The 23,796-nt window shown below is 43.0% G+C and overlaps 1 protein-coding gene across 1 annotated transcript in view; it reads left to right on the top strand.

Moving 5' to 3' along the window:
• Positions 1-23,796, top strand: part of LOC144162276 (uncharacterized) — a 200,202-nt gene that overhangs the window by 123,660 nt on the left and 52,746 nt on the right. Inside the window, 1 exon segment of the mRNA XM_077692757.1 lies at positions 6,241-22,839. Within this exon segment, the coding sequence (XP_077548883.1) occupies positions 6,241-22,839 (16,599 nt within the window).

Raw genomic sequence — 23,796 nt, forward strand, 5'->3', positions numbered from 1 at the left:
AATCAACTTTGGGCAGGTGATCACATTTTCAAGGTAAGTTCTGTGTAACATTAACAGCAATGGGTTGCCATTAATACACTTGCTTTGAATACAGCTTAAAAAAGCTACTCAGGCTGCGTGTGGGACTAACGTACCATAGATTATTCTGTGTTGCAACCAAGTTTGACTACAAACACTGTAGACCAGTTGTACGAATCTGAAGGACGTCGGAAGGAAAGGTAGCAGATGTATCGTATGTATAAACTAATAAAAAATAAATACCGAGAAACCTAAAGTTATCTCATGAGCTAACAGTTAGTGCAAATATTGTTTTACGCTTCGACACATCACAAAAGCAGTTTGCTAATGTCTAGAAATAATCAACTCTCAGTACGCCGATGCGAGTCAATGTGCCACCAGCGTCACGGCGGACACTAAATTCTGCTCCATAAGATGACAAACGGTTTTCTAATTATTAGAGCACTGGAGCGGCTACGAAGGTATTCAATATCTCCACAAGATTAAAACCTTGTATATACTTTGTGACTGCAATACCTTGGCGTGAATTTCTCCCGTGCTACAAGTGGTCTACATTTTCTCAGTGGAATGCTTCATAAATTTCTTACATGTAACGCAATGCTACCATAGCCGCAAGTCAGCCTAAGACTCACACGCTTTCTTCTTGATGCCTATGCCGACAACGATCTGCTCAGACTCACGCCCTAAGTTTCACACATTAAACTTTCCGCTCAGTATACGCCTGCGAAGCCTTGTGTCTCGTAAAACCCCGGTACGCTACATCATATCAGTTCTGATAGCCAAAAAATACACAATCATGCAGCCAGTCCATTTGCGCATTAATTGCCCTTGTGCATCTGGCAGCAGGAACTTATGATCGCAATTTGGCAGAAATCACTCCGAAAACTTAGAGATTTCATAGTTCAGAGAGCATGTTAGATGCGTTTAGAGAGAGAATAAATTTAATAGAAAACGGCGGTGTTAGCCGAGCCTTCGCGCTGGCTAGATGCATTTACTTTTTATGTGTAACTTACCTGGTCATAAGAAAGATTTTAGCTTTAAATATTTTTAGGTTTAATCGGTCACACAATTTCTCGAGAAATTTTCCAGCAAGCGCAAAATTAGTTCCTTCCAAACTGCCATTAGACCCGCAGAAAATATTTGCGACCCTTGATCATTCAGGACGCGGTACATGCTGGCTACATAAACGTCTTAATAAAGATCGGCAAAACCAACTAGGTTTTCAGTTCTTTATGGTCACTTAAAAGACATGTTACATTGCGCGATGTGATTCATCGCGCGATGTAACGTCTTTTAAATGACAATCAGACAAGTATAGTCTACTTTCATCCCAAGTATGTCAGAAGTAACTATAATTGCACCATGTGGAACACGATAAAATACGTTCCGTGCTTTCAATGGGTGCTGCGTGGCATCATCAGACCACATTTTGTTACTGTTGCTCAAACAAGAAACTCAAGTACTGGTTTTCGTGTTGAGGAATAAAGTTTTAAAGGCTTACTTAAGATTTACCCATTGAGCGAAGTATCAAATCAAATCCAACTCCGTTATCAAGTGCGCCGTGCCTTTCAATAGTAACTGCTGGAACTTAGCATTAATTGGCATTCCCATACGCTTATAACGTAAAAGTGCGACATGCCTGTATAGTGACTAGTGGAACTTAGTATTGTAGGATCTCGTCGCATATCAGCTGCAAGCCACGTCTGCTCGTTTAAGCTATTGTACAGAGGACTTGAAACACACATTTTCACGTCATACCGTGAGCGATACCTTACGGAAAACAAGCTAGCAAAGATTAGCTGTGCTATGACTTATTTAACATTCTATCATTTGAAAACACTCCTTTGTTGATTCTGCGCAAGTTAAAAATACCAACGCTGTCTAAACTAATCATGCCTCATAGCACATGTGTTGCTTCGGCGCGCTAAACCCCAATTTGAGTTTAAATTTTTTTTGTAATGTTATTTTAATAATATGCCCAGACAAAGATGTCCATTCGGAAGTTCTGTAAAGCATGTCGGATGAATGGTTTTTAAATTTAACGAGCAATAAAAAATAATAGGATTGCTAGTCGTGATTATATATAATTACTAAATGTATGCGCATTTCGCCAAACCTTTCTACATAGAACGATCTACGATAATTAGCTCAAAATGGTGAGCCTAAATTTATGTTAGCGCATTTAAATCGAAGAGAAAATATCAATTATTGATTTGCTTGCTTAAATGTGAACGAGTTTTTTTGTCCTCTGGGCGATAGCAAAACAGATCTAGGCAGCCAATATCTGCAACAAGGCTTACAAAAGTAGCAGCAGACCTGTAGCAGAAATGTAGTTCAAACGCGTTTTCCGTATTGCTGATATTCCTCCCATTTAGGCTGGTCTTTGTATTTCAGTAACAAATATGTACTGCCTAACACTTCAATTTCTCCTTAGTTGCTGTGGGAGTGGTTTGCAGTGTGCAGTACTGAATAGATGTTGCCATCCCCTCAAACAAATAATCTCGTGCCATTACGACTTCCTTGCTTAAACAAGTTGTAACAGTACGAACTACTGACTGTAGCCTATTTTGATATCCATGCCAAATTTGTGTTGCTTCAACGTGTCCGTAATTTTAACGCTTTGCTTAATGGCTTCAACAAGCATTAACCCTGTCGTTTTCAGTAACCCTGTTCACATTGTACGTTAACTCGTGTACTAAAAGTGCTAATACTATCTTTACCTGGCCGCCGACAGTATATCCACAACACGGCTACAACGTGGTCACATCAGTCTCACGCCTATTGCCATCTATGCAAATGGTGGAAGCCGAAGCCAAACAATTCTTCCAAGAAAGTGTGTCAGGTTGGAGCATGCCATCAATTTTTAAATCGTTTGCACCCTTTCTAGCTCAAACCACATTCAGTCTGTATTAGTCCTATGGTAGCATAACACAAACTGTATGTCACTGCCACCGTTAGTGCATTTTAATGAATGCCTTTGCATGAACGATGCCCGTGCAGATGAATTGCATGTACGCAAACGTGTGCATTTTAGTAAAATGACCGTCTGTTCGGACGGCAGCTCCAAGGCATGCTATATGGGATGCATGTTGTTTTTCGCTTGCACGCAGCGTACGTTAATTTAGGAGGCTGTCAATTTGAGGTAAGTACGTCGTTTATACGGGCAAATTATCGATCGTGACTCTGCAGGTATGTACTTAACTTATCATTTATGTAATCTGTGCAGTTTTCTTCTAAAGAAAAATTGCGTTTATATCGAAGCGGACGATGTTTTGTTAATCGCTTCATTTGTGTTTTGTTGCCAGCGCCTGGTTGAGCAGTGAAATCTTATCCCACGGTGAAAGCAAAATGTCTGTATGTTCTTTACGGCGTTAGGCCACGACCGGCTATCTTTGCCACCCTCCTGTACTGCTCTTGTTTGATCGAAAATGTTCTCACTCTGTCTGGATTTTTCTGGAAAGGACTGCAGTCCAAGATAAATGCACTTATACCAAACGCCACGGCATTCGATGCGCTCACTCTGGACTGTTCCAGTCACTTTGTTTGAGCGCTGCTTCACCGTTTGTACTGTGAATAGCTCATGGCGAAGCACAACTTCGCTCTAGTAAACTAAAACTTGCATCGACATTGACTGCGTGACAAAATTTTATTGTTCCAGTGGTTCCATTGCATACACATTTAGTATTTCTTGCGCACGTGCCGAAATCGGTACTCTGAGAATTAATTCCCCAACTATTATTTAATGTCCACAAGGCTTCACGGTAAAGTGCGCAGCTTCCCCGTATTCACTTTTTCGTCAGAGTGAATAAACATGATGCACAATAGAACTATGGGACAAACTTCAATTCACATTTGCATCAAAAATGAGCACCAGCGCTTGCGGTGTCTCTTCCTGTCTCTGTGTCTTTTGCGCTGGTTCCTACCACGAAGTCTATCTCAGCCGATTACTCTGCAAGGAAGCATTCACTCAGCTTGTGGGCTTCTCTTTTTGTACTAATTTGTGTGTGAATGCGTTCACCACCTTTCCTATGTCATTTTCGCGTAAGTTTAGAGTTTTCTTTGTTTTTTTTTTTTTTGAGCAGCGGCTTCTTGTCTTATACAAAAATGCCCAAAATGCAAAGGTAAGAAAAAATATGTTAATTTTTCGCATTTACACATCGGTTATAAGAAGAAATTATTTCTGCGTATTTTCACTGTGTTTTTTCGTTTATGTGTTTAAACATGTGTAATGTTTTTAATCGTATTAAATTTATTCTTAAAGTGCTGTTATTGTTACAAGTGCAAATGAATACGTCTCATGTTTAATGTATAAACATGTGTAAAATGTTGCAGCATTCTCAATTAGCACATGATCAGCACCAATTTGTAGGCCCTAATATTTATTCGGGGCCTTTCCTCTGCATACACAATATTTGTACCCCATATACAATGCCTTAACTTTTGATCTTCCTTGCCTGTCATCAGCCATAGTTTCTTCCTCCCATGCTATTTACTTGAACATACCTGTCCCGCCTGCATGTTTCCTTCTTTTCCTTCTTAATGAAACAAAGCGGACATGATGGCTAGCTAGCAAACAGATCATCGGGAATGCGATGGTTCAAAATGGGCTCGTTTCCGAAGCAGGACCTTGGCTATAAGGCGTGCCGTAGTCGAAGGGGCTACTTATTAACTTCTACCACATTGGAATCTTTAGCGTCAGCGTAAATCGCGACACAAAGGTGTTAGGTTTTTTGCTTCCATTAGAAAAAAAGCCGCACGGCGGGGATGAGAGTGGCAAGGTATCGAGAGTAACATTTCGCAAAAGAAATGCATAAACTTGCTAGCCTGTTTGCACATTATCAAACTAAGCAGCAGCATCGACCCCAGAACAAAGTGAATAATGACTGTTCAGCTCCAAACGAGGGTACCTCGATACCCTGACAGATTATTAGGAATTTCAAGCATTGATTTGTTATCGGCGTTTCTACTTCGGTTGATCACAGCTCCTATCGATGATGACCGCCAACCGTCATTTGCGTATTTTGAATGGCTAATGTGAAAGTACCCTTCCTTAGTCCTCTTCAGGATGTACCTTTATCAATTAGTGTAACTTATCAATGAACATAAATCTCCTCCAGGTTTGAAACATAAAATGCAGCTGAATGTCGTTTCCCAGAACTTTTTTTTCAAATACCCTCAGCATCCGTAAACTTGTCGACAATGCTCTATTACTGATAAGAGACTCATGAGTAAAAATTATACACTTTATTCTTTCCCTCGCAATTCTGTCCCCATAGTCCCCATGGCCGTTTCCAGGGCTAGAAGCGTAGTCAACACAATTACAATTCCAAGGGCCGAATTCTCTAAAGCGACCCGGCACTGGCGTACAAATGCAAGTATTTTTTGGTTCGGGAAACCTGCAGAAGGGCGGAGAGTGTAGAAATCGTACAGCGGGTTCCCCCTAGGGGTGCCTGCCCCAGGGCCGTTTTACACGTAGTTTTGGGCCTGGGGGACGCCCTGCATGGGGGACGCCCTGCATGATTTCTACACTCTTCGCCGTTCCACAGGTCTCCCGACCCGAGTGTGCTGAGATCTCCCGAATGCCCGGAATCAGTTCCTAGCTATCCGTCCAAATTCGCTCTATAGCTAAAGTTAAGTGAAACCTGAACATAAAAGGGCAAAGTTATGAAAATTCCATTGTACGGCAAAAATGTTTTTTTGACGAAACAATAGATGAATAGTTCGAATTTCAGATTAGCTTCGTACTTTTTTAATCGAAACATTAAGTTGCGGTTAACAGTATGGAATAAACAGTGGCATATAAAAATTAGTCTTAAATTATTGCAGTAATAAGACAGAAAGAAAAATCTCAACTCCAGAACTAATATGATAATCTACGAGTGAGGACCACGCACAATGACACAACGCTTTTTCGATTTTGCTGTCCTTGCGCCACTAAAAGTACAAATGACAACTATTCGGGTACTTGACGAAAAATTTACCTAAAATACTTGACAATTTTTTCACCAAATTAGAGTGAGCAGTGACGTGCATAGTTACACATTTCAGTGGCAGCTTTTCATGTGCTAAATAATTATTTAACAATGCAATCGTGACGATATACGTAGTATCAAAGTATCAGCTTGTTTTTTGTGTTGTTTAGGTGTTCACTACGTAAACAACAAAACCGAAAGAATCGCCTGCCTGTGCTGTTTCTCAAACCCATTTCATGCACAATTTCAGAAACGGCTGCCGAACTGGAGGAAGCACCCGATTTGACCAAGCATGCGAAACCGGTGTTTGAACAGCAGCAAAGTCTTCTAGTTAAAGATACCGTTGCAGAAGCATCTACGTCAGATGCCAAGCCGATTGAACTGCCAGATAAGCAGACGGCGCAGCTAAAGTTCCTACCTCTTGCACCAGTTACCATAGAAGAAAGCAATGTTCACATAACAACCGGAACCCTAGAGCGAACTCCGTTTTCTGAGGCCAAAGCTGAAGTAGCCCTGACAACTTCTCTAGGAATTGAAATCCATGACACCACACCAGGCTTAAGTGGGTCCGAATTGAGAACACAGCCGCTCCACAAAGAAGTCACTCCAACAAGCACATTCACTACTATTGAGGCCCTTGCTGTATCGACGGTGGAGACTGCATTGAAAGAAGCTCATACTGATCGATTCAAAGCGCCTGAGTCAGCCAGTGCTTCATTCTCCGTAATAACTGCGCAGCCTCTCCAAGTGACTGAAACAGAAACTTTAGGTAGAGAGGGACATCTTGAAGCCCAGCCGGTGCCTGCCCAAGAACCCTGTGTTTCATCTGTGCCACCAAATCGCCCTCTCGTCATATCCGAAATAGAGACATTAACTTCGGAGGAAACATTGCCGCAGGAAAGAGATTTTCCAAAAATAACAGCAAGGTCTGAGCTCATATCAGAACAGCCGCTTTTAGTCTCAGAAGTGCCTGTCCTCACGAAAGAAGTCAGTCTCCCAAGTGAAGTTATGCCGCCTGAGTCCACTGCGCCAGTCCATGTTTCAACTGAGCAACATGTCTACATCACGCAAATTCCAGTATTTACAAAGGAGGCTGAGCTTAAACCTGAAATACAGCCACAAGGTACTAAGGCACCTTGCACTATAGATGCGCAGCAGCCAGTGAACGTTGCTCTAGTGTCAAGTTTCATAATGGAGGAAGAGTACATTCCAGAAAAGATGCCCAGAGAATTAACCGCCGAAATTAGCGTACCATCTGATATTCCGATTACGATTTTAGAGACCTCGTCATTTAGCAAAGAGGGTGATTTATCCATTGAAGCGATGCCACAAGGCGTTAGTCATCCAGTAAAAATGACAACAGATGAGCCCGTTAGCATTTCTGAGCCCGTAGTACTAACAAAGGAAGAAGAAATAGAAGCATACGTTCAACCCAAGCATGTCACCGCAGAACCTACCATTCCCACAAACGAAAGTTTGTCTGTCCTTATTGAACCCTCCCTCCAGAAAGAAAAAACGCTTGCCTTCCGAGAGCAGCCCACCGAAGTAACGGCTCCATACACGATCCCAACCCAGCAGCATGTCCAGGTGTCCGAATACGCCGCCTTTGATAAAGAAAAAATATTACAACCTGAGAAACCTCGTGCGGAAGTTGCGGCCCCGTTTTCATTTTCGCTTGAAGAATCTCTGACAGTCCTGGAGACAAATCTTCTTGCTAAAGAGTCCGACCTGAAAGCAAAAGAACTTCCAGCTACTGTCACTGCCCCATTTACAGTCCCCGCTCAGCAGCCCGTTCTTGTGTCTGAGCACACAACATTTGATAAAGAAAGAATATTAGAAGATAAACCTCTTGGTGAAGTAAAAGCTCCATATTCACTCATTCTACAAGAACCCTTGACCGTTGAAGATGTCAGCTCATTGAGCAAAGAGTCTGAGTTAAAAACGAAAGAACTTCCATCAGAGACCACTGCACCCTATACATTTACAACCGAAAAACATGTCGTGGTGCGTGAACATCCCGCACTGGACAAAGAAGAAGTGTTCCAGCCTGAGACAACTCCAAATGAAGTCACGGCGCCATTCTCCGTGCCATTTGATATTCCACTAACAGTCGAAGAAGCTAGCCTTCTAGGGAGAGAGTCAGACCTAAAACTTGAAAAACAGGCTGAAGAAGTTACAGCACCTATCACAGTGTCTACAGAACAGCACCTTGCAGTCACTGAGCACCTAAACCTTGACAAGGAAGGTATACTGCAGCCTGAAAAGCTTCCTAGGGAAGTCACGGCACCATTTTCAGTCCCACTTCAAGAGTATCTAACTGTAGAAGAAACACGACTACTCGCCAGAGAATCGGAGCTAAAACACGATCTGTTACCAAAAGAAGCTGTTGCTCCTTTCTCTGTTCCAACAGAGCAGCATGTTATGGTATCACAACATCGAGCTCTTGAGAAGGAAGGTGATTTACCGCTCGGAAAGCATCCAGGTACCGCCACTGCTCCCTTCTCTATACCTCTCGAAGAATCTGTTACTGTCCAAGAGACGAGTGTCCTGACAAAAGAATCAGAGCTAACACAGGATAGCATGCCCTACGAACTAACAGCTCCTTTCTCTATGCCCACAGAACAGCATGTTGTGGTATCAGAGCACCCTACTCTTGAAAAAGAAGATGAGTTTCAACCTGACAAGCTTCCTGGGCAAGTTACTGCTCCCTTCTCAGTACCATTTGAGGAGTCCTTAACAGTAGAAGAAACTAGATTTCTGACAAAAGAATCCACACTGAAGGAGGAGAAACTTCCTACAGAAATAACTGCGCCATTCACGGTTCCAACTGAGCAGCATGTCGTTGTATCAGCACATTCTTATCTTGAGAGGGAAGAAGAGTTACAACCTGAAAAACTTCCTGGAGAAGTTACAGCACCGTTCTCGCTACCATTTGAAGAATCTTTAACAGTGGAAGAAATACCAATCCTCACAAAAGAGTCCGAATTGAAAAAGGAGAAACTTCCCGCTGAAGTAACAGCACCTTTCACAATACCGACTGAACGGCACGTTGTAGTATCAGCGTATCCATCTCTTGAGAAGGAGCAAGAATTTCAACCAGGAAAACTTCCCGGGGAGGTCACTGCTCCTTTTTCAGTGCCATTTGAAGAGTCTTTAACAGTGGAAGAAACCACATATCTGGCAAAAGAAACAGAACTAAAAGAAGAAAAACTACCTACGGAACTTAGTGCCCCATTCTCAGTTCCAAGTGAACATCATGTTGTTGTATCGGAACATCCCTTTCTTGAGAAAGAAGAAGATTTTCAGCCTGGAAAGCTCCCTGGCCAAGTTACTGCCTCAGTTTCAATTCCAGGGCAGGAGTCGATTACCATAGACCAACTAAACGTCCTTACAAAAGAGGCAGACATGAAGGAGGAAAAACATCCGGCCGAAATCACTGCGCCTTTCTCTGTTCCCACTGAGCAGCATGTCGTAATATCAGATCATTTATTCCTGGAAAAAGAAGTTGAATTCCATCCCGGAAGGTTGCCTGGTGAAATTACAGCACCATATTCTATGCCCCTTGAGGAATCAATAACAGTAGCAGAAACGAGTCTGTTGTCAAAGGAATCTGAGTTCATAGAAGCTCAACCTCCAGCAGAAATTACCGCTCCTTTCTCTGTTCCCACCGAGCAGCATGTTCTGGTATCAGAACATCCATTCCTAGAGAAAGAGGATGACTTCAAACCTGGGAAACTTCCCAGTGAAGTAGCCGCACCTTATTCAATTACATTGGCAGAGTCGCTAACAGTGCAAGAAATGAGCCTTTTGACAAAAGAAGCGGAATTGAAGGAAGAAAAACTTCCATCTGAAGTAACAGCTCCTTTCACAGTTCCAACTGAGCAGCACGTTGTAGTGTCAGAGTATCCATCTCTTGAGAAGGAAACAGAACTCCAGCATGAAAAACTTCCCGGGAAAGTTACTGCACCCTTCTCAGTACCTTTGGAAGAATCGTTAACAGTCGAAGAAACGAGGTTTTTGACGAAAGAATCAGACATAAAGGAAGAGAAACTTCCATCTCCAGTGACAGCGCCTTTCTCGGTTCCAACTGAGCAGCACGTTGTGGTGTCGGAGCATCCACCTCTTGAAAAAGAAGAGTTTCTTCAGCCTGGAAAAATTCCTGCGGATGTCACTGCACTGTTTTCAGTACCGTTTGAAGAGTCTTTAACCGTAGAGGAGACCAGATACTTTACAAAAGAATCAGAACTTAAGGAGGAGAAACTTCCTGCAGAAGTAAACGCCCCCTTTTCAGTTCCGACTGAGCACCATGTTGTAATATCGGACCTGCCCTTTCTTGACAAAGAGGAAGAATTTCATCCCGATAAACTTCCTGGCCAAGTTACAGCAGCATTTTCAGTACCACTTGAAGAGTCGTTAACAGTAGAAGAGATAAGCCTTCTGACAAAAGAGACAGAAATGAAGGAGGAAAAACTTCCATCTGAAGTATCATTGCCTTTCTCAGTTCCAACGGAGCAGCATGTTGTGTTAGTATCGGAGCACCCATCTCTCGAAAAAGAAGAAGAATTCAAGTCTGGCAAACTTCCTAAGGAAGTCACTGCACCGTTCACAGTACCACTGGAAGAATCATTAATAGTAGAAGAAACAAGACTTCTAACAAAAGAGTCTGAAATAAAGGAAGAAAAACTTCCCGCAGAAGTGACAGCTCCTTTCTCGGTTCCCACCGAGCAGCACGTTTTGATCTCTGAACATCCTACCCTTGAAAAAGAGGAGGAACTTCAGCCTGGAAAACTACCGGGCGAAGTTACTGCTCCGTTCTCAGTACCAGTTGAAGAATCTTTAGTAGTGGAAGAGACGAAATACCTGACAAAGGAATCAGAGCTCAAAGAGGAGACGCTCCCTGAAGAGGTAACGGCGCCTTTCTCAATTACAACTGAGCAACATGTTGTGGTGTCAGCCCATCGATATCTTGAGAAGGAAGAAGAATTTAAGCCTGGGAAACGTCCTGCAGAAGTTACTGCACCCTTCTCAGTGCCTTCCGAGGAGTCATTAACTGTAGAGGAGACAAGATATCTCACAAAGGAAGAGGAGTTAAAGGAAATGACCCTTCCTTCACAGATAACAGCGCCTTTCTCGGTTCCAACAGAGCAGCATGTGGTTGTGTCGGCAGACTCCTCCCTTGAAAAGGAAGAAGAGCTTCAGCCCGGAAAACTCCCAGGAGAAGTTACTGCGCCCTTCTCAGTGCCTTTTGAGGAGTCATTAATAGTAGAAGAAACAAGTCTTTTAACAAAGGAGTCGGAAATGAAGCAAGAAAAGCTTCCCGCGGAAGTAACCGCACCTTTCTCGGTTCCCACCGAGCAGCACGTTTTGATCTCTGAACATCCTACCCTTGAAAAAGAGGAGGAACTTCAGCCTGGAAAACTACCGGGCGAAGTTACTGCTCCTTTCTCAGTACCAGTTGAAGAATCTTTAGTAGTGGAAGAGACGAAATACCTGACAAAGGAATCAGAGCTCAAAGAGGAGACGCTCCCTGAAGAGGTAACGGCGCCTTTCTCAATTCCAACTGAGCAACATGTTGTGGTGTCAGCCCATCGATATCTTGAGAAGGAAGAAGAATTCCAGCCTGGGAAACGTCCTGCAGAAATTAATGCACCCTTCTCAGTGCCTTCCGAGGAGTCATTAACTGTAGAGGAGACAAGATATCTCACAAAGGAAGCGGAGTTAAAGGAGATGACCCTTCCTTCAGAGATAACAGCACCTTTCTCGGTTCCAACAGAGCACCATGTGGTGGTATCGGCCGATTCCTACCTTGAAAAGGAAGAAGAGCTTCAGCCCGGAAAACTGCCAGGTGAAGTCACTGCACCCTTCTCAGTACCTTTTGAGGAGCCATTAACTGTGCAGGAAACCACGTACCTGACAAAGGAATCAGAACTGAAGGAAGCCAGACTTCCAGAAGGAATAACGGCACCATTTTCGGTCCCAACTGAGCAGCATGTTACGGTCGCAGCCCATTCATACCTTGAGAAGGAAGATGAACTTCAGCCAGAAAAGCTACCTGGAGAAGTTACTGCGCCCTTCTCACTACCAGTTGAAGAGTCCTTAACAATCGAAGAAACGAGAAGCCTGTTAAAAGAGTCAGAACTGAAGAAAGAAAAATTTCCTGCGGAGGTTACAGCCCCCTTCACAATCCCGACAGAGCAACATGTTGTGATCTCTGAACACTCATTGCTTCAGACAGAAGAAGGATTGATGCCTGATGTTCTTCCAAGTGAAGTAACTGCTCCATTTACGATTTCAGCACATGAATCATTGACAATAGAGGAAGCGACTTTCTTCACAAAAGAATCACAACTGCAAGAAAAAGATGCTCCCAAAGAGATCACAGCCCTTCCATCGATTCCGACTGAACAACATGTTGTAGTTTCTGAGCTGGAAATGTTTGACAAAGAGGATGTTCTTCTGCCTGGAAAAATTCCTGACGAGATTACTGCACCATATACTATACCGCTTGAGGCACCTTTAACTGTGCACGAGGTTGGCCACCTTACACAAGTTACTCAACTAGAAACAACAGACGTACCAGCAGGAATTAGTGCGCCCTACTCTGTGCCAACGGAAGAGCATGTAGTTATCACTGACCAACCAACCTTATACAAAGAGGAGGTTCTTCAGCCTGACAAAAAACCAGGCGAAATAACTGCACCTTTCACTGTTCCTCTTGCTGAGTCGTTAACTGTAGAAGAAATTAGTTCGCTGCAGAAGGAGTCCCAATTAAAAACACAGGAACAACTGAATGAAGCCACTGCCCTAGTCACGTTCCCAACACAGCATCATGTCACAGTCGTGGAGCGCCCCTCTCTCGACAAGGAAGACATTCTCCAGACCGAGAGAATTCCAAGTGAAATAACCGCTCCTTTCTCAATCGGTCTGGAGGAACCTTTGAGAGTACAGGAAACAGACGTCCTTCTCAAGGAATCTGAACTGAAGGCAGAACAACTTCCCCGTGAAACCAGCGTTCCATACACGCTCTCCGCAGATCAACATCTCCTTGTTTCTCAGTCAGAGCAATTTGATAAAGAGCAAGAATTTACAGCAGAGGCTGTTCCGAAGGAGCTCAACGCCCCTTATTCCCTTTTACTTGAGGAGTCCGTAACCATTGAAGAGAAACAAGTATTTACAAAAGAGTCCGAGTTTGTAGCTAAAGATTCCGGGAATGAAGTAACGGCCCCTTTCGATCTACCAACTGAGCGCCACTTGGTTGTATCTGATTCGTCTGTGCTTGAAAAAGAAACCACATTTGCCCCTGAAAAAATCCCGCATGAAATGAAAGCACCTTACACCCTGTCGACAATGACATCATTAACGATTGAAGAAACATCTGATTTAACGAAGGAATCAGAGCTACCCTCTAAAAAGTTTCCTGAAGCATCTATCGCATCTCTTTCTATGCCTCTAGAAGAGCACATTACTATTGTTGAGACGTCTACGTTGACAAAAGAAACCGATTTGGCTCATGGAAAAATACCAAAACGTGTAACAGGCAGCGTTGTTCTTGACTCACTAGAACCCATTACTGTGCAGGAGTTTAACTTCGGCTTAATGGCTGACGAATTTGTCATTCAGGAAAAGACCGAAAAAATAAGTCCGAAGGACATACCTCTTATTTCAGATGAAATCAAGCACGAAGAACATGTTAAAGAAACTGTACAAAAAGACAAAGATGACGTGACAGAAGGTATCACAATACAAGAAGTTACTGAAGAAACCGTTCAACCTGATGACTACTCATCCTGTATTGTAGTAGAAGAAGAAATACTAGACCAGTCGGAAGTAGGAATTGAGGTAAAAAAGAAGACGAAAAAGAAATATGTGCGCTTTGATGATACTGCTGGAACACATGAAGTTACAGAAGTTCTGCACACGTTCACTAGAACTGCACCTGAAGACACGTCACTGAAGATCGAAGACGTTACAGAAGAATACGAACATGCCGCAGAAATAGCGCAGAAAGAGAGCGAACAACCAATTATTGAAGAAGTCGATGAAGAACAGCCTGAACAAAAAATTCGCAAAAAGAAAAAAAAGGCTAAACACGAAAAGCCAGAAGTCACAGAGCTTGAGCTCAAACCAAAAGAAGCTCCAGAGGAAATTGAGGAGACGGCGGTGATAAAAGAAGTCGAAGAAAAAGTCGAAGAAATAACAGAGTTCGACATCACCATTAAGAAACTTCGGAAACCAGAGGAGGCCACCGAGATCACAGTTACATCAGAAGAAGTGCCCCAAGTCGATGTGACTCAACTAGTCGAAAAGCCAATTGAGCTTGAGAGTATTGAAAAGAAACCTGAGGAAGCACCTGAGGAGAAGCCCGAAGAGGCGCCTGAAGAAAAACCTAAGGAAAAGAAGAAAAAGAAAGTCGTAAAAAAGAAGGAAAAGCCAGAGGTCACCGAGCTTGAGCTCAAACCAAAAGAAGAAGCTCCAGAGGAAATTGAGGAGTTCACGGTGATAAAAGAAGTCGAAGAAAAAGTCGAAGAGATAACAGAGTTCGACATCACGATTAAGAAACTTCGGAAACCAGAGGAGGCCACCGAGATCACAGTTACATCAGAAGAAGTGCCCCAAGTCGATGTGACTCAACTAGTCGAAAAGCCAATTGAGCTTGAGAGTATTGAAAAGAAACCTGAGGAAGCACCTGAGGAGAAGCCCGAAGAGGCGCCTGAAGAAAAACCTAAGGAAAAGAAGAAAAAGAAAGTCGTAAAAAAGAAGGACAAGCCAGAGGTCACCGAGCTTGAGCTCAAACCAAAAGAAGAAGCTCCAGAGGAAATTGAGGAGTTCACGGTGATAAAAGAAGTCGAAGAAAAAGTCGAAGAGATAACAGAGTTCGACATCACGATTAAGAAACTTCGGAAACCAGAGGAGGCCACCGATATCACAGTTACATCAGAAGAAGTGCCCCAAGTCGATGTGACTCAACTAGTCGAAAAGCCAATTGAGCTTGAGAGTATTGAAAAGAAACCTGAGGAAGCACCTGAGGAGAAGCCCGAAGAGGCGCCTGAAGAAAAACCTAAGGAAAAGAAGAAAAAGAAAGTCGTAAAAAAGAAGGAAAAGCCAGAGGTCACCGAGCTTGAGCTCAAACCAAAAGAAGAAGCTCCAGAGGAAATTGAGGAGTTCACGGTGATAAAAGAAGTCGAAGAAAAAGTCGAAGAGATAACAGAGTTCGACATCACGATTAAGAAACTTCGGAAACCAGAGGAGGCCACCGATATCACAGTTACATCAGAAGAAGTGTCTCAAGTCGATGTGACTCAACTGGTCGAAAAGCCAATTGAGCTTGAGAGTATTCAAAAGAAACCTGAGGAAGCACCTGAGGAGAAGCCCGAAGAGGCGCCTGAAGAAAAACCTAAGGAAAAGAAGAAAAAGAAAGTCGTAAAAAAGAAGGAAAAGCCAGAGGTTACAGAGCTTGAGCTCAAGCCAAAAGAAGAAGCTCCAGAGGAATTTGAAGAGACCCTGGTGACAACAGAAGTCGAAGAAAAAGTCGAAGAGATAACAGAGTTTGACATCACGATTAAGAAACTTCGGAAACCAGAGGAGGCCACCGATATCACAGTTACATCAGAAGAAGTGCCTCAAGTCGATGTGACTCAACTAGTCGAAAAGCCAATTGAGCTTGAGAGTATTGAAAAGAAACCTGAGGAAGCACCTGAGAAGCCCGAAGAGGCGCCTGAAGAAAAATCTAAGGAAAAGAAGAAAAAGAAAGTCGTAAAAAAGAAGGAAAAGCCAGAGGTCACAGAGCTTGAGCTCAAGCCAAAAGAAGAAGCTCCAGAGGAATTTGAAGAGACCCTGGTGACAACAGAAGTCGAAGAAAAAGTCGAAGAGATAACAGAGTTTGACATCACCATTAAGAAACTTCGGAAACCAGAGGAGGCCACCGATATCACAGTTACATCAGAAGAAGTGCCCGAAGTCGATGTGACTCAACTAGTCGAAAAGCCGATTGAGCTTGAGAGCATTGAAAAGAAACCTGAGGAAGCACCTGAGGAGAAGCCCGAAGAGGCGTTTGAAGAAAAACCTAAGGAAAAGAAGAAAAAGAAAGTCGTAAAAAAGAAGGAAGAGCCAGATGTCACAGAGCTTCAGTTCAAATCAAAAGAAGAAGCTCCAGAGGAAATTGAGGAGATAACGGTGATAAAAGAAGTCGAAGAAAAAGTCGAAGAGATAACAGAGTTCGACATCACCATTAAGAAACTTCGGAAACCAGACGAGGCCACCGAGATCACGGTTACATCAGAAGAAGTGCCCGAAGTCGATGTGACTCAGCTAGTCGAAAAACCGATTGAGCTGGAGAGCATTGAAAAGAAACCTGAAGAAGCACCTGAGGAAAAGCCCGAAGAGGCGTTTGAAGAAAAACCGAAGGAAAAGAAGAAAAAGAAAGTCGTAAAAAAGAAGGAAAAGCCAGAGGTCACCGAGCTTGACCACAAACCAAAAGAAGAAGCTCCAGAGGAAATTGAAGAAACCACGGTAACAGAAGTAGAAGAAATAACACAGTTTGACATCCGGATTGAGAAACTTCGGAAACCAGAGGAGGCCACCGACATCACAGTTACATCAGAAGAAGTGCCTGAAGTCGATGTGACTCAACTAGTCGAAAAGCCTATTGAGCTTGAGAGCATTGAAAAGAAACCTGAGGAAGCACCTGAGGAGAAGCCCGAAGAGGCGCCTGAAGAAAAACCTAAGGAAAAGAAGAAAAAGAAAGTCGTAAAAAAGAAGGAAAAGCCAGAGGTTACAGAGCTTGAGCTCAAGCCAAAAGAAGAAGCTCCAGAGGAAATTGAAGAAACCACGGTAACAGAAGTAGAAGAAATAACACAGTTTGACATCCGGATTGAGAAACTTCGGAAACCAGAGGAGGCCACCGACATCACAGTTACATCAGAAGAAGTGCCTGAAGTCGATGTGACTCAACTAGTCGAAAAGCCTATTGAGCTTGAGAGCATTGAAAAGAAACCTGAGGAAGCACCTGAGGAGAAGCCCGAAGAGGCGCCTGAAGAAAAACCTAAGGAAAAGAAGAAAAAGAAAGTCGTAAAAAAGAAGGAAAAGCCAGAGGTCACCGAGCTTGACCTCAAACCAAAAGAAGAAGCTCCAGAGGAAATTGAAGAAACCACGGTAACAGAAGTAGAAGAAATAACACAGTTTGACATCCGGATTGAGAAACTTCGGAAACCAGAGGAGGCCACCGACATCACAGTTACATCAGAAGAAGTGCCTGAAGTCGATGTGACTCAAGTAGTCGAAAAGCCTATTGAGCTTGAGAGCATTGAAAAGAAACCTGAGGAAGCACCTGAGGAGAAGCCCGAAGAGGCGCCTGAAGAAAAACCTAAGGAAAAGAAGAAAAAGAAAGTCGTAAAAAAGAAGGAAAAGCCAGATGTCACAGAGCTTGAGCTCAAACCAAAAGACGAAGCTCCAGAGGAAATTGAGGAGAGCGTGGTGGCAACAGAAGTCGAGGAAAAAGTCGAAGAGATAACAGAGTTCGACATCACGACTAAGAAACTTCGGAAACCAGAGGAGGCCACCGATATCACAGTTACATCGGAAGAAGTGCCTGAAGTAGATGTTACTCAACTAGTCGAAAAGCCGATTGAGCTTGAGAGCATTGAAAAGAAACCTGAGGAAGCACCTGAGGAGAAGCCCGAAGAGGCATTTGAAGAAAAACCTAAGGAAAAGAAGAAAAAGAAAGTCGTCAAAAAGAAGGAAAAGCCAGAGATCACAGAGCTTGAGCTCAAACGAAAAGAAGAAACTCCAGAGGAAATTGAAGAGACCGTGGTGACAACAGAAGTCGAAGAAAAAGTCGAAGAAATAACAGAGTTTGAGATGAAGATTGAGAAGCTTCGCAAACCAGAGGAGGCCACCGACATCACAGTTACATCAGAAGAATTGCCCCAAGTCGATGTGACTCAACTAGTCGAAAAGCCGATTGAGCTTGACAGCATTGAGAAGAAACCTGAGGAAGCACCTGAGGAGAAGCCCGAAGAGGCGTTTGACGAAAAACCGAAGGAAAAGAAGAAAAAGAAAGTCGTGAAAAAGAAAGAAAAGCCAGAGGTCACAGAGCTCGAGCTCAAACCAAAAGAAGAAGCTCCAGAAGAAATTGAAGAGACCGCGGTGATAACAGAAATCGAAGAAAAATTCGAAGAGATAAAAGAGTTCGACATCAAGATTGAGGAACTTCGTAAACCAGAGGCCACCGACATCACAGTTACATCAGAAGAAGTGCCTCAAGTCGATGTGACTCAACAAGTCGAAAAGCCGATTGAGCTTGAGAGCATTGAGAAGAAACCTGAGGAAGCACCTGAAGAGAAGCCCGAAGAGGCATTTGAAGAAAAACCAAAGGAAAAGAAGAAAAAGAAAGTCGTCAAAAAGAAGGAAAAGCCAGAGGTCACACAGCTTGAGCTCAAACCAAAAGAAGCCTCAGAGGAAATTCAAGAGACCGCGGTGATAACAGAAATCGAAGAAAAAGTCGAAGAGATAAAAGAGTTCGACATCAAGATTGAGGAACTTCGTAAACTAGAGGAGGCCACCGACATCACCGTTACATCAGAAGAAGTGTCTCAAGTCGATGTGACTCAACTAGTCGAAAAACCGATTGAGCTTGAGAGCATTGAGAAGAAACCTGAGGAAGCACCTGAAGAGAAGACAGAAGAGGCGCCTGAAGAAAAAACTAAGGAAAAGAAGAAAAAGAAAGTCGTGAAAAGGAAAGAAAAGCCAGAGGTCACAGAGCTTGAGCTCAAACCAAAAGAAGCTTCAGAGGAAATTCAAGACACCGCGGTGATAACAGAAATCGAAGAAAAAGTCGAAGAGATAAAAGAGTTCGACATCAAGATTGAGGAACTTCGTAAACCAGAGGAGGCCACCGACATCACCGTTACATCAGAAGAAGTGCCTCAAGTCGATGTGACTCAACTAGTCGAAAAGCCGATTGAGTTTGAGAGCATGGAGAAGAAACCTGAGGAAGCACCTGAAGAGAAGCCCGAAGAGGCACCTGAAGAAAAACTTAAGGAAAAGAAGAAAAAGAAAGTCGTGAAGAAGAAAGAAAAGCCAGAGGTCACAGAGCTTGAGCTCAAACCAAAAGAAGAAGCTCCAGAGGAAATTGAAGAGACTGCGGTAACAACAGAAGTCGAAGAAAAAGTCGAAGAAATAACAGAGTTTGAGATGAAGATTGAGAAACTTCGGAAACCAGAGGAGGCCACCGACATCACAGTTACATCAAAAGAATTGCCCGAAGTCGATGTGACTCAACTAGTCGAAAAGCCGATTGAGCTTGACAGCATTGAGAAGAAACCTGAGGAAGCACCTGAGGAGAAGCCCGAAGAGGCGTTTGACGAAAAACCGAAGGAAAAGAAGAAAAAGAAAGTCGTGAAAAAGAAAGAAAAGCCAGAGGTCACAGAGCTTGAGCTCAAACCAAAAGAAGAAGCTCCAGAGGAAATTGAAGAGACCGCCGTAACAACAGAAGTCGTAGAAAAAGTAGAAGAAATAACAGAGTTTGACATCAAGATTGAGAAACTTCGGAAACCAGAGGAGGCCACCGACATCACAGTTACATCAGAAGAATTGCCCCAAGTCGATGTGACTCAACTAGTCGAAAAGCCGATTGAGCTTGACAGCATTGAGAAGAAACCTGAGGAAGCACCTGAGGAGAAGCCCGAAGAGGCGTTTGACGAAAAACCGAAGGAAAAGAAGAAAAAGAAAGTCGTGAAAAAGAAAGAAAAGCCAGAGGTCACAGAGCTTGAGCTCAAACCAAAAGAAGAAGCTCCAGAAGAAATTGAAGAGACCGCGGTAACAACAGAAGTCGAAGAAATAGCAGAGTTTGACATCCGGATTGAGAAACTTCGGAAACCAGAGGAGGTCACCGACATCACAGTTACATCAGAAGAATTGCCCCAAGTCGATGTGACTCAACTAGTCGAAAAGCCGATTGAGCTTGCGAGTATTGAGAAAACTGAGGAAGCACCTGAGGAGAAGCCAGAAGAGGCGCTTGAAGAAAAACCGAAGGAAAAGAAGAAAAAGAAAGTTGTTAAGAAGGAAAAACCAGAGGTAACAGAAACTGAACTTATACCGAAGGAAGAATCACCAGAAGAAATCAAAACAACGGAAAGGAAAGAAGTCGAAGAAAAAGTGGAAGAAGTAACGGAGCGTGAAATTCAAGTGGAGAAGCTTGTGAAGGCAGAAGAAATAACGGATGTAATAGCTCCATCAGAAGAAGTGCCTCAGGTTGACGTGACAGCGTTAGTTGAAAAACCAGTAGATATAAAAAGGATTGAGAAATTACCAGAAAAGGCCGAAGAAATAATCGAGGAGAAACCTGACGAGCAGCTTGAAGAAAAGCCAAAGGAAAAGAAGAAAAAGAAAGTTAAGAAGGAAAAACCAGACGTCACAGAAATTGAACTTAAGCCTAAAGAGGAAGCGCCAGAAGAAATTGAAGTGACGGAAAAGAAAGAAGTTGAAGAAAAAGTGGAAGAAGTAACAGAGCCTGATATTAAAGTAGAGGAGCTTGTGAAGCCAGAAGAAATCCCTGATGTAACAGCTACAGCAGAAGAAGTGCCTCAAGTTGACGTGACACAGTTGGTCGAAAAGCCGCTCGATGTGGAAAGTATAGAGAAGATACCAGAAAGGGCCGAAGAAATGCCCGAGGAGAAGCCCGAAGAACAGCTCGAAGAAAAACCGAAGGAAAAGAAGAAAAAGAAAGTTGTAAAGAAGAAGGAAAAACCGGACGTCACAGAAATTGAACTTAAGCCTAAAGAGGAAGCGCCAGAAGAAATTGAAGTGACGGAAAAGAAAGAAGTTGAAGAAAAAGTGGAAGAAGTAACAGAGCCTGATATTAAAGTAGAGGAGCTTGTGAAGCCAGAAGAAATCCCTGATGTAACAGCTACAGCAGAAGAAGTGCCTCAAGTTGACGTGACACAGTTGGTCGAAAAGCCGCTCGATGTGGAAAGTATAGAGAAGATACCAGAAAGGGCCGAAGAAATGCCCGAGGAGAAGCCCGAAGAACAGCTCGAAGAAAAACCGAAGGAAAAGAAGAAAAAGAAAGTTGTAAAGAAGAAGGAAAAACCGGACGTCACAGAAATTGAACTTAAGCCTAAAGAGGAAGCGCCAGAAGAAATTGAAGTGACGGAAAAGAAAGAAGTCGAAGAAAAAGTGGAAGAAGTAACAGAGCCTGATATTAAAGTAGAGGAGCTTGTGAAGCCAGAAGAAATCCCTGATGTAACAGCTACAGCAGAAGAAGTGCCTCAAGTTGACGTGACACAGTTGGTCGAAAAGCCACTTGATGTGGAAAGTATTGAGACGCTACCAGAAAAAGCCGTAGAAATGCTCGAGGAGAAGCCTGATGAACAGCTCGAAGAAAAACCGAAGGAAAAGAAGAAAAAGAAAGTTGTGAAGAAGAAGGAAAAACCAGACGTCACAGAAATTGAACTTAAGCCTAAAGAGGAAGCGCCAGAAGAAATCGAAGTGACGGAAAAGAAAGAAGTCGAAGAAAAAGTGGAAGAAATAACACAGCCTGAAATTAAAGTAGAGGAGCTTGTGAAGCCAGAAGAAATCACTGATGTAACAGTTACATCAGAAGAAGTGCCTCATGTTGACGTGACACAGTTGGTCGAAAAGCCCCTTGATGTGGAAACTATTGAGAAGGTACCCGAGAAACCTGAGGAAGCACACGACGAGAAGCCTAAAGAGGAGATTAAAGAAAAACCGAAGGAAAAGAAAAAGAAAAGTGTGAAGAAGAAAGAAATGCCAGAGGTAATCGAAGTTGAGCTGAAACCAAAAGAGTCGCCAGAACAAACTCCCGATGTAACTGGGCGCAAGGAAGTTGAAGAAAGGCCAGAAGAAACGACAGCCTTTGACATGACAGTGCAAAAGGTAGAAAAGTTGGAAGATACTGACATAACTGTTGTGGCTACCAAATCGCCTGACGCTCAGTTTGAACAGGCTATTGAAAAGCCTGTTCACATTGAAAGTGCAGATATACCGCCTGAGAAGTCAGAAGACGAGCTGATACTGCCAAAACCTGAAAAGAAAAAGCCAAAGAAGCGGCTCTCTATCAAGGTCCTGGATGATGAAAAGGAAGATATTCTGTCACCAACTAGTGTCGACTTCAAGTTTGTAAAACCAGTATCTGAAGAGCGGCCTAGTGAAGAGCCTGTGGAGCTTGTCTACGAAACCCACAGAGAAGAGACAATTGATATAGAAGTCACATTAGAAAGTTTGCCCCAGCCTACCATTGAAGATATCAAAACTGAACCTTCTGAGCAAGAGGAGAAAGAGGTTGAATCCTATAAAGTCCCAGAAGAGCCTGTACAGGTTCCAGATACAACTAAAGATGTTCCAGAAAGGAGCAAACCAAAAGTTATCCGGCCAAAACCAGAGAAACCTAAAGTTCAAAGAAGGGCCAGACGCAAACCAGATACGATAATGGAAGAAGAGGAGTTTCATTCGGCTAGTGAGAGCGTTGAAGATTACGAGGAAAGGGATGTTGAAATATATGAAGAAGCTGGCATTGAACTAGAAGCCGTAAGCGTTGACGAACCTGAGTACTTTGAATCTACAATTGATTCCAGCGAGTTGCCATTGCTTGAACAGGCCGTTGTGTCATCTTTAGTACCGAGAGGATCACCTAAAGATGAAGAATTTGAAGTGACTGTGAAACAAGGTGACGAACTCGTGACATTAGAGATGAAGTTATTCACGGACACAAGGGCACAAGAGCAAGAGGTGCAAGTTGTCTTTGAAGACAAAGAGGAACCAGAGATTTCTCTTCAGCAGGTGGACCAAAAGCAACCAGAGGTCACACCAAGGCGGAAAAAGAAGGTCCCAGGTAGGTGTGAAGGAAATAGGTGAGAATTTCACATTTTTATCACAAGCACAAAAGCTGTTTCAGGTAGAGCGCAACTCCTAAGCCAGTGTTCATTGTTTCTCAAGTTTTAAGAAAGTAAAAGGCACTAGTAAAGCAACTGTCATTTTCAGTTCTCCCATCGTATTAACAGCTTTTCGCAAGGAGTGGCACACAACGAGGCAAACTGACGTTGCGTTAAATGTCAAGTGCATTAATTTTTTCGCACCTTGTGTCAGTTCTTTTAAGAAATATTTCGGAGAAATTGGCAAGTATTACGAAGCCAAAGAACAAAAATGAAGCAATAAATGCTGTTTATGTTCATGTTCTGTGCTTATATTTGCCTTTTTTATTTATTACACCTGTTCCTCAGCTCAGAATACCAGCCCCATAAGAACTGAATATTTATTTCCGAGTTGTGTGCAATGTATGCGAAAAAGCTGAATAATCTTTAAAATTGTTTAAATGTAGCTCGATATATAGGTTTACGCACTTTGGATATGAATAAACACGGAGTTGTATTAATCAGTGCCATTCTTAGGGTACCCCAAGATAGCGCACTCAAAATTTTGCGTTTTTGGCCTCGCTTTGAGCATTCCAGCGAGGATAGGTAACATGACTGCAAAAACAGGGGTGGAACACCTGCCACATCCAAAGATTCGGAAAGAACTGTTTCCCTAAAACAAAATTCATACAAGCTTGAGTTCAACAAATTTTCTACACTTCACGGATTTGCATAGCAGCAGTCCTATTTCTTATAAGGTGTTTGAAAATAAAGGTCAAGTTCTGGCACACTCAGCAATGATTTCCACCAGTCATTGTCAGCAGAAGCAAAAATGCGGCTATATAAAGCATACCTGCTGATTTTGGCAGCTCCCAGTACAATCGACTTGCGCTACTTTTTTTCTCCTGAAACAATAACGGCACCAGCTTCTCAACTTT

Source organism: Haemaphysalis longicornis, unplaced genomic scaffold (assembly GCF_048455015.1).
Source record: "Haemaphysalis longicornis isolate Haplotype H1 unplaced genomic scaffold, Haemaphysalis longicornis Haplotype H1 scaffold_1, whole genome shotgun sequence".
NCBI lineage: Eukaryota > Metazoa > Arthropoda > Arachnida > Ixodida > Ixodidae > Haemaphysalis > Haemaphysalis longicornis.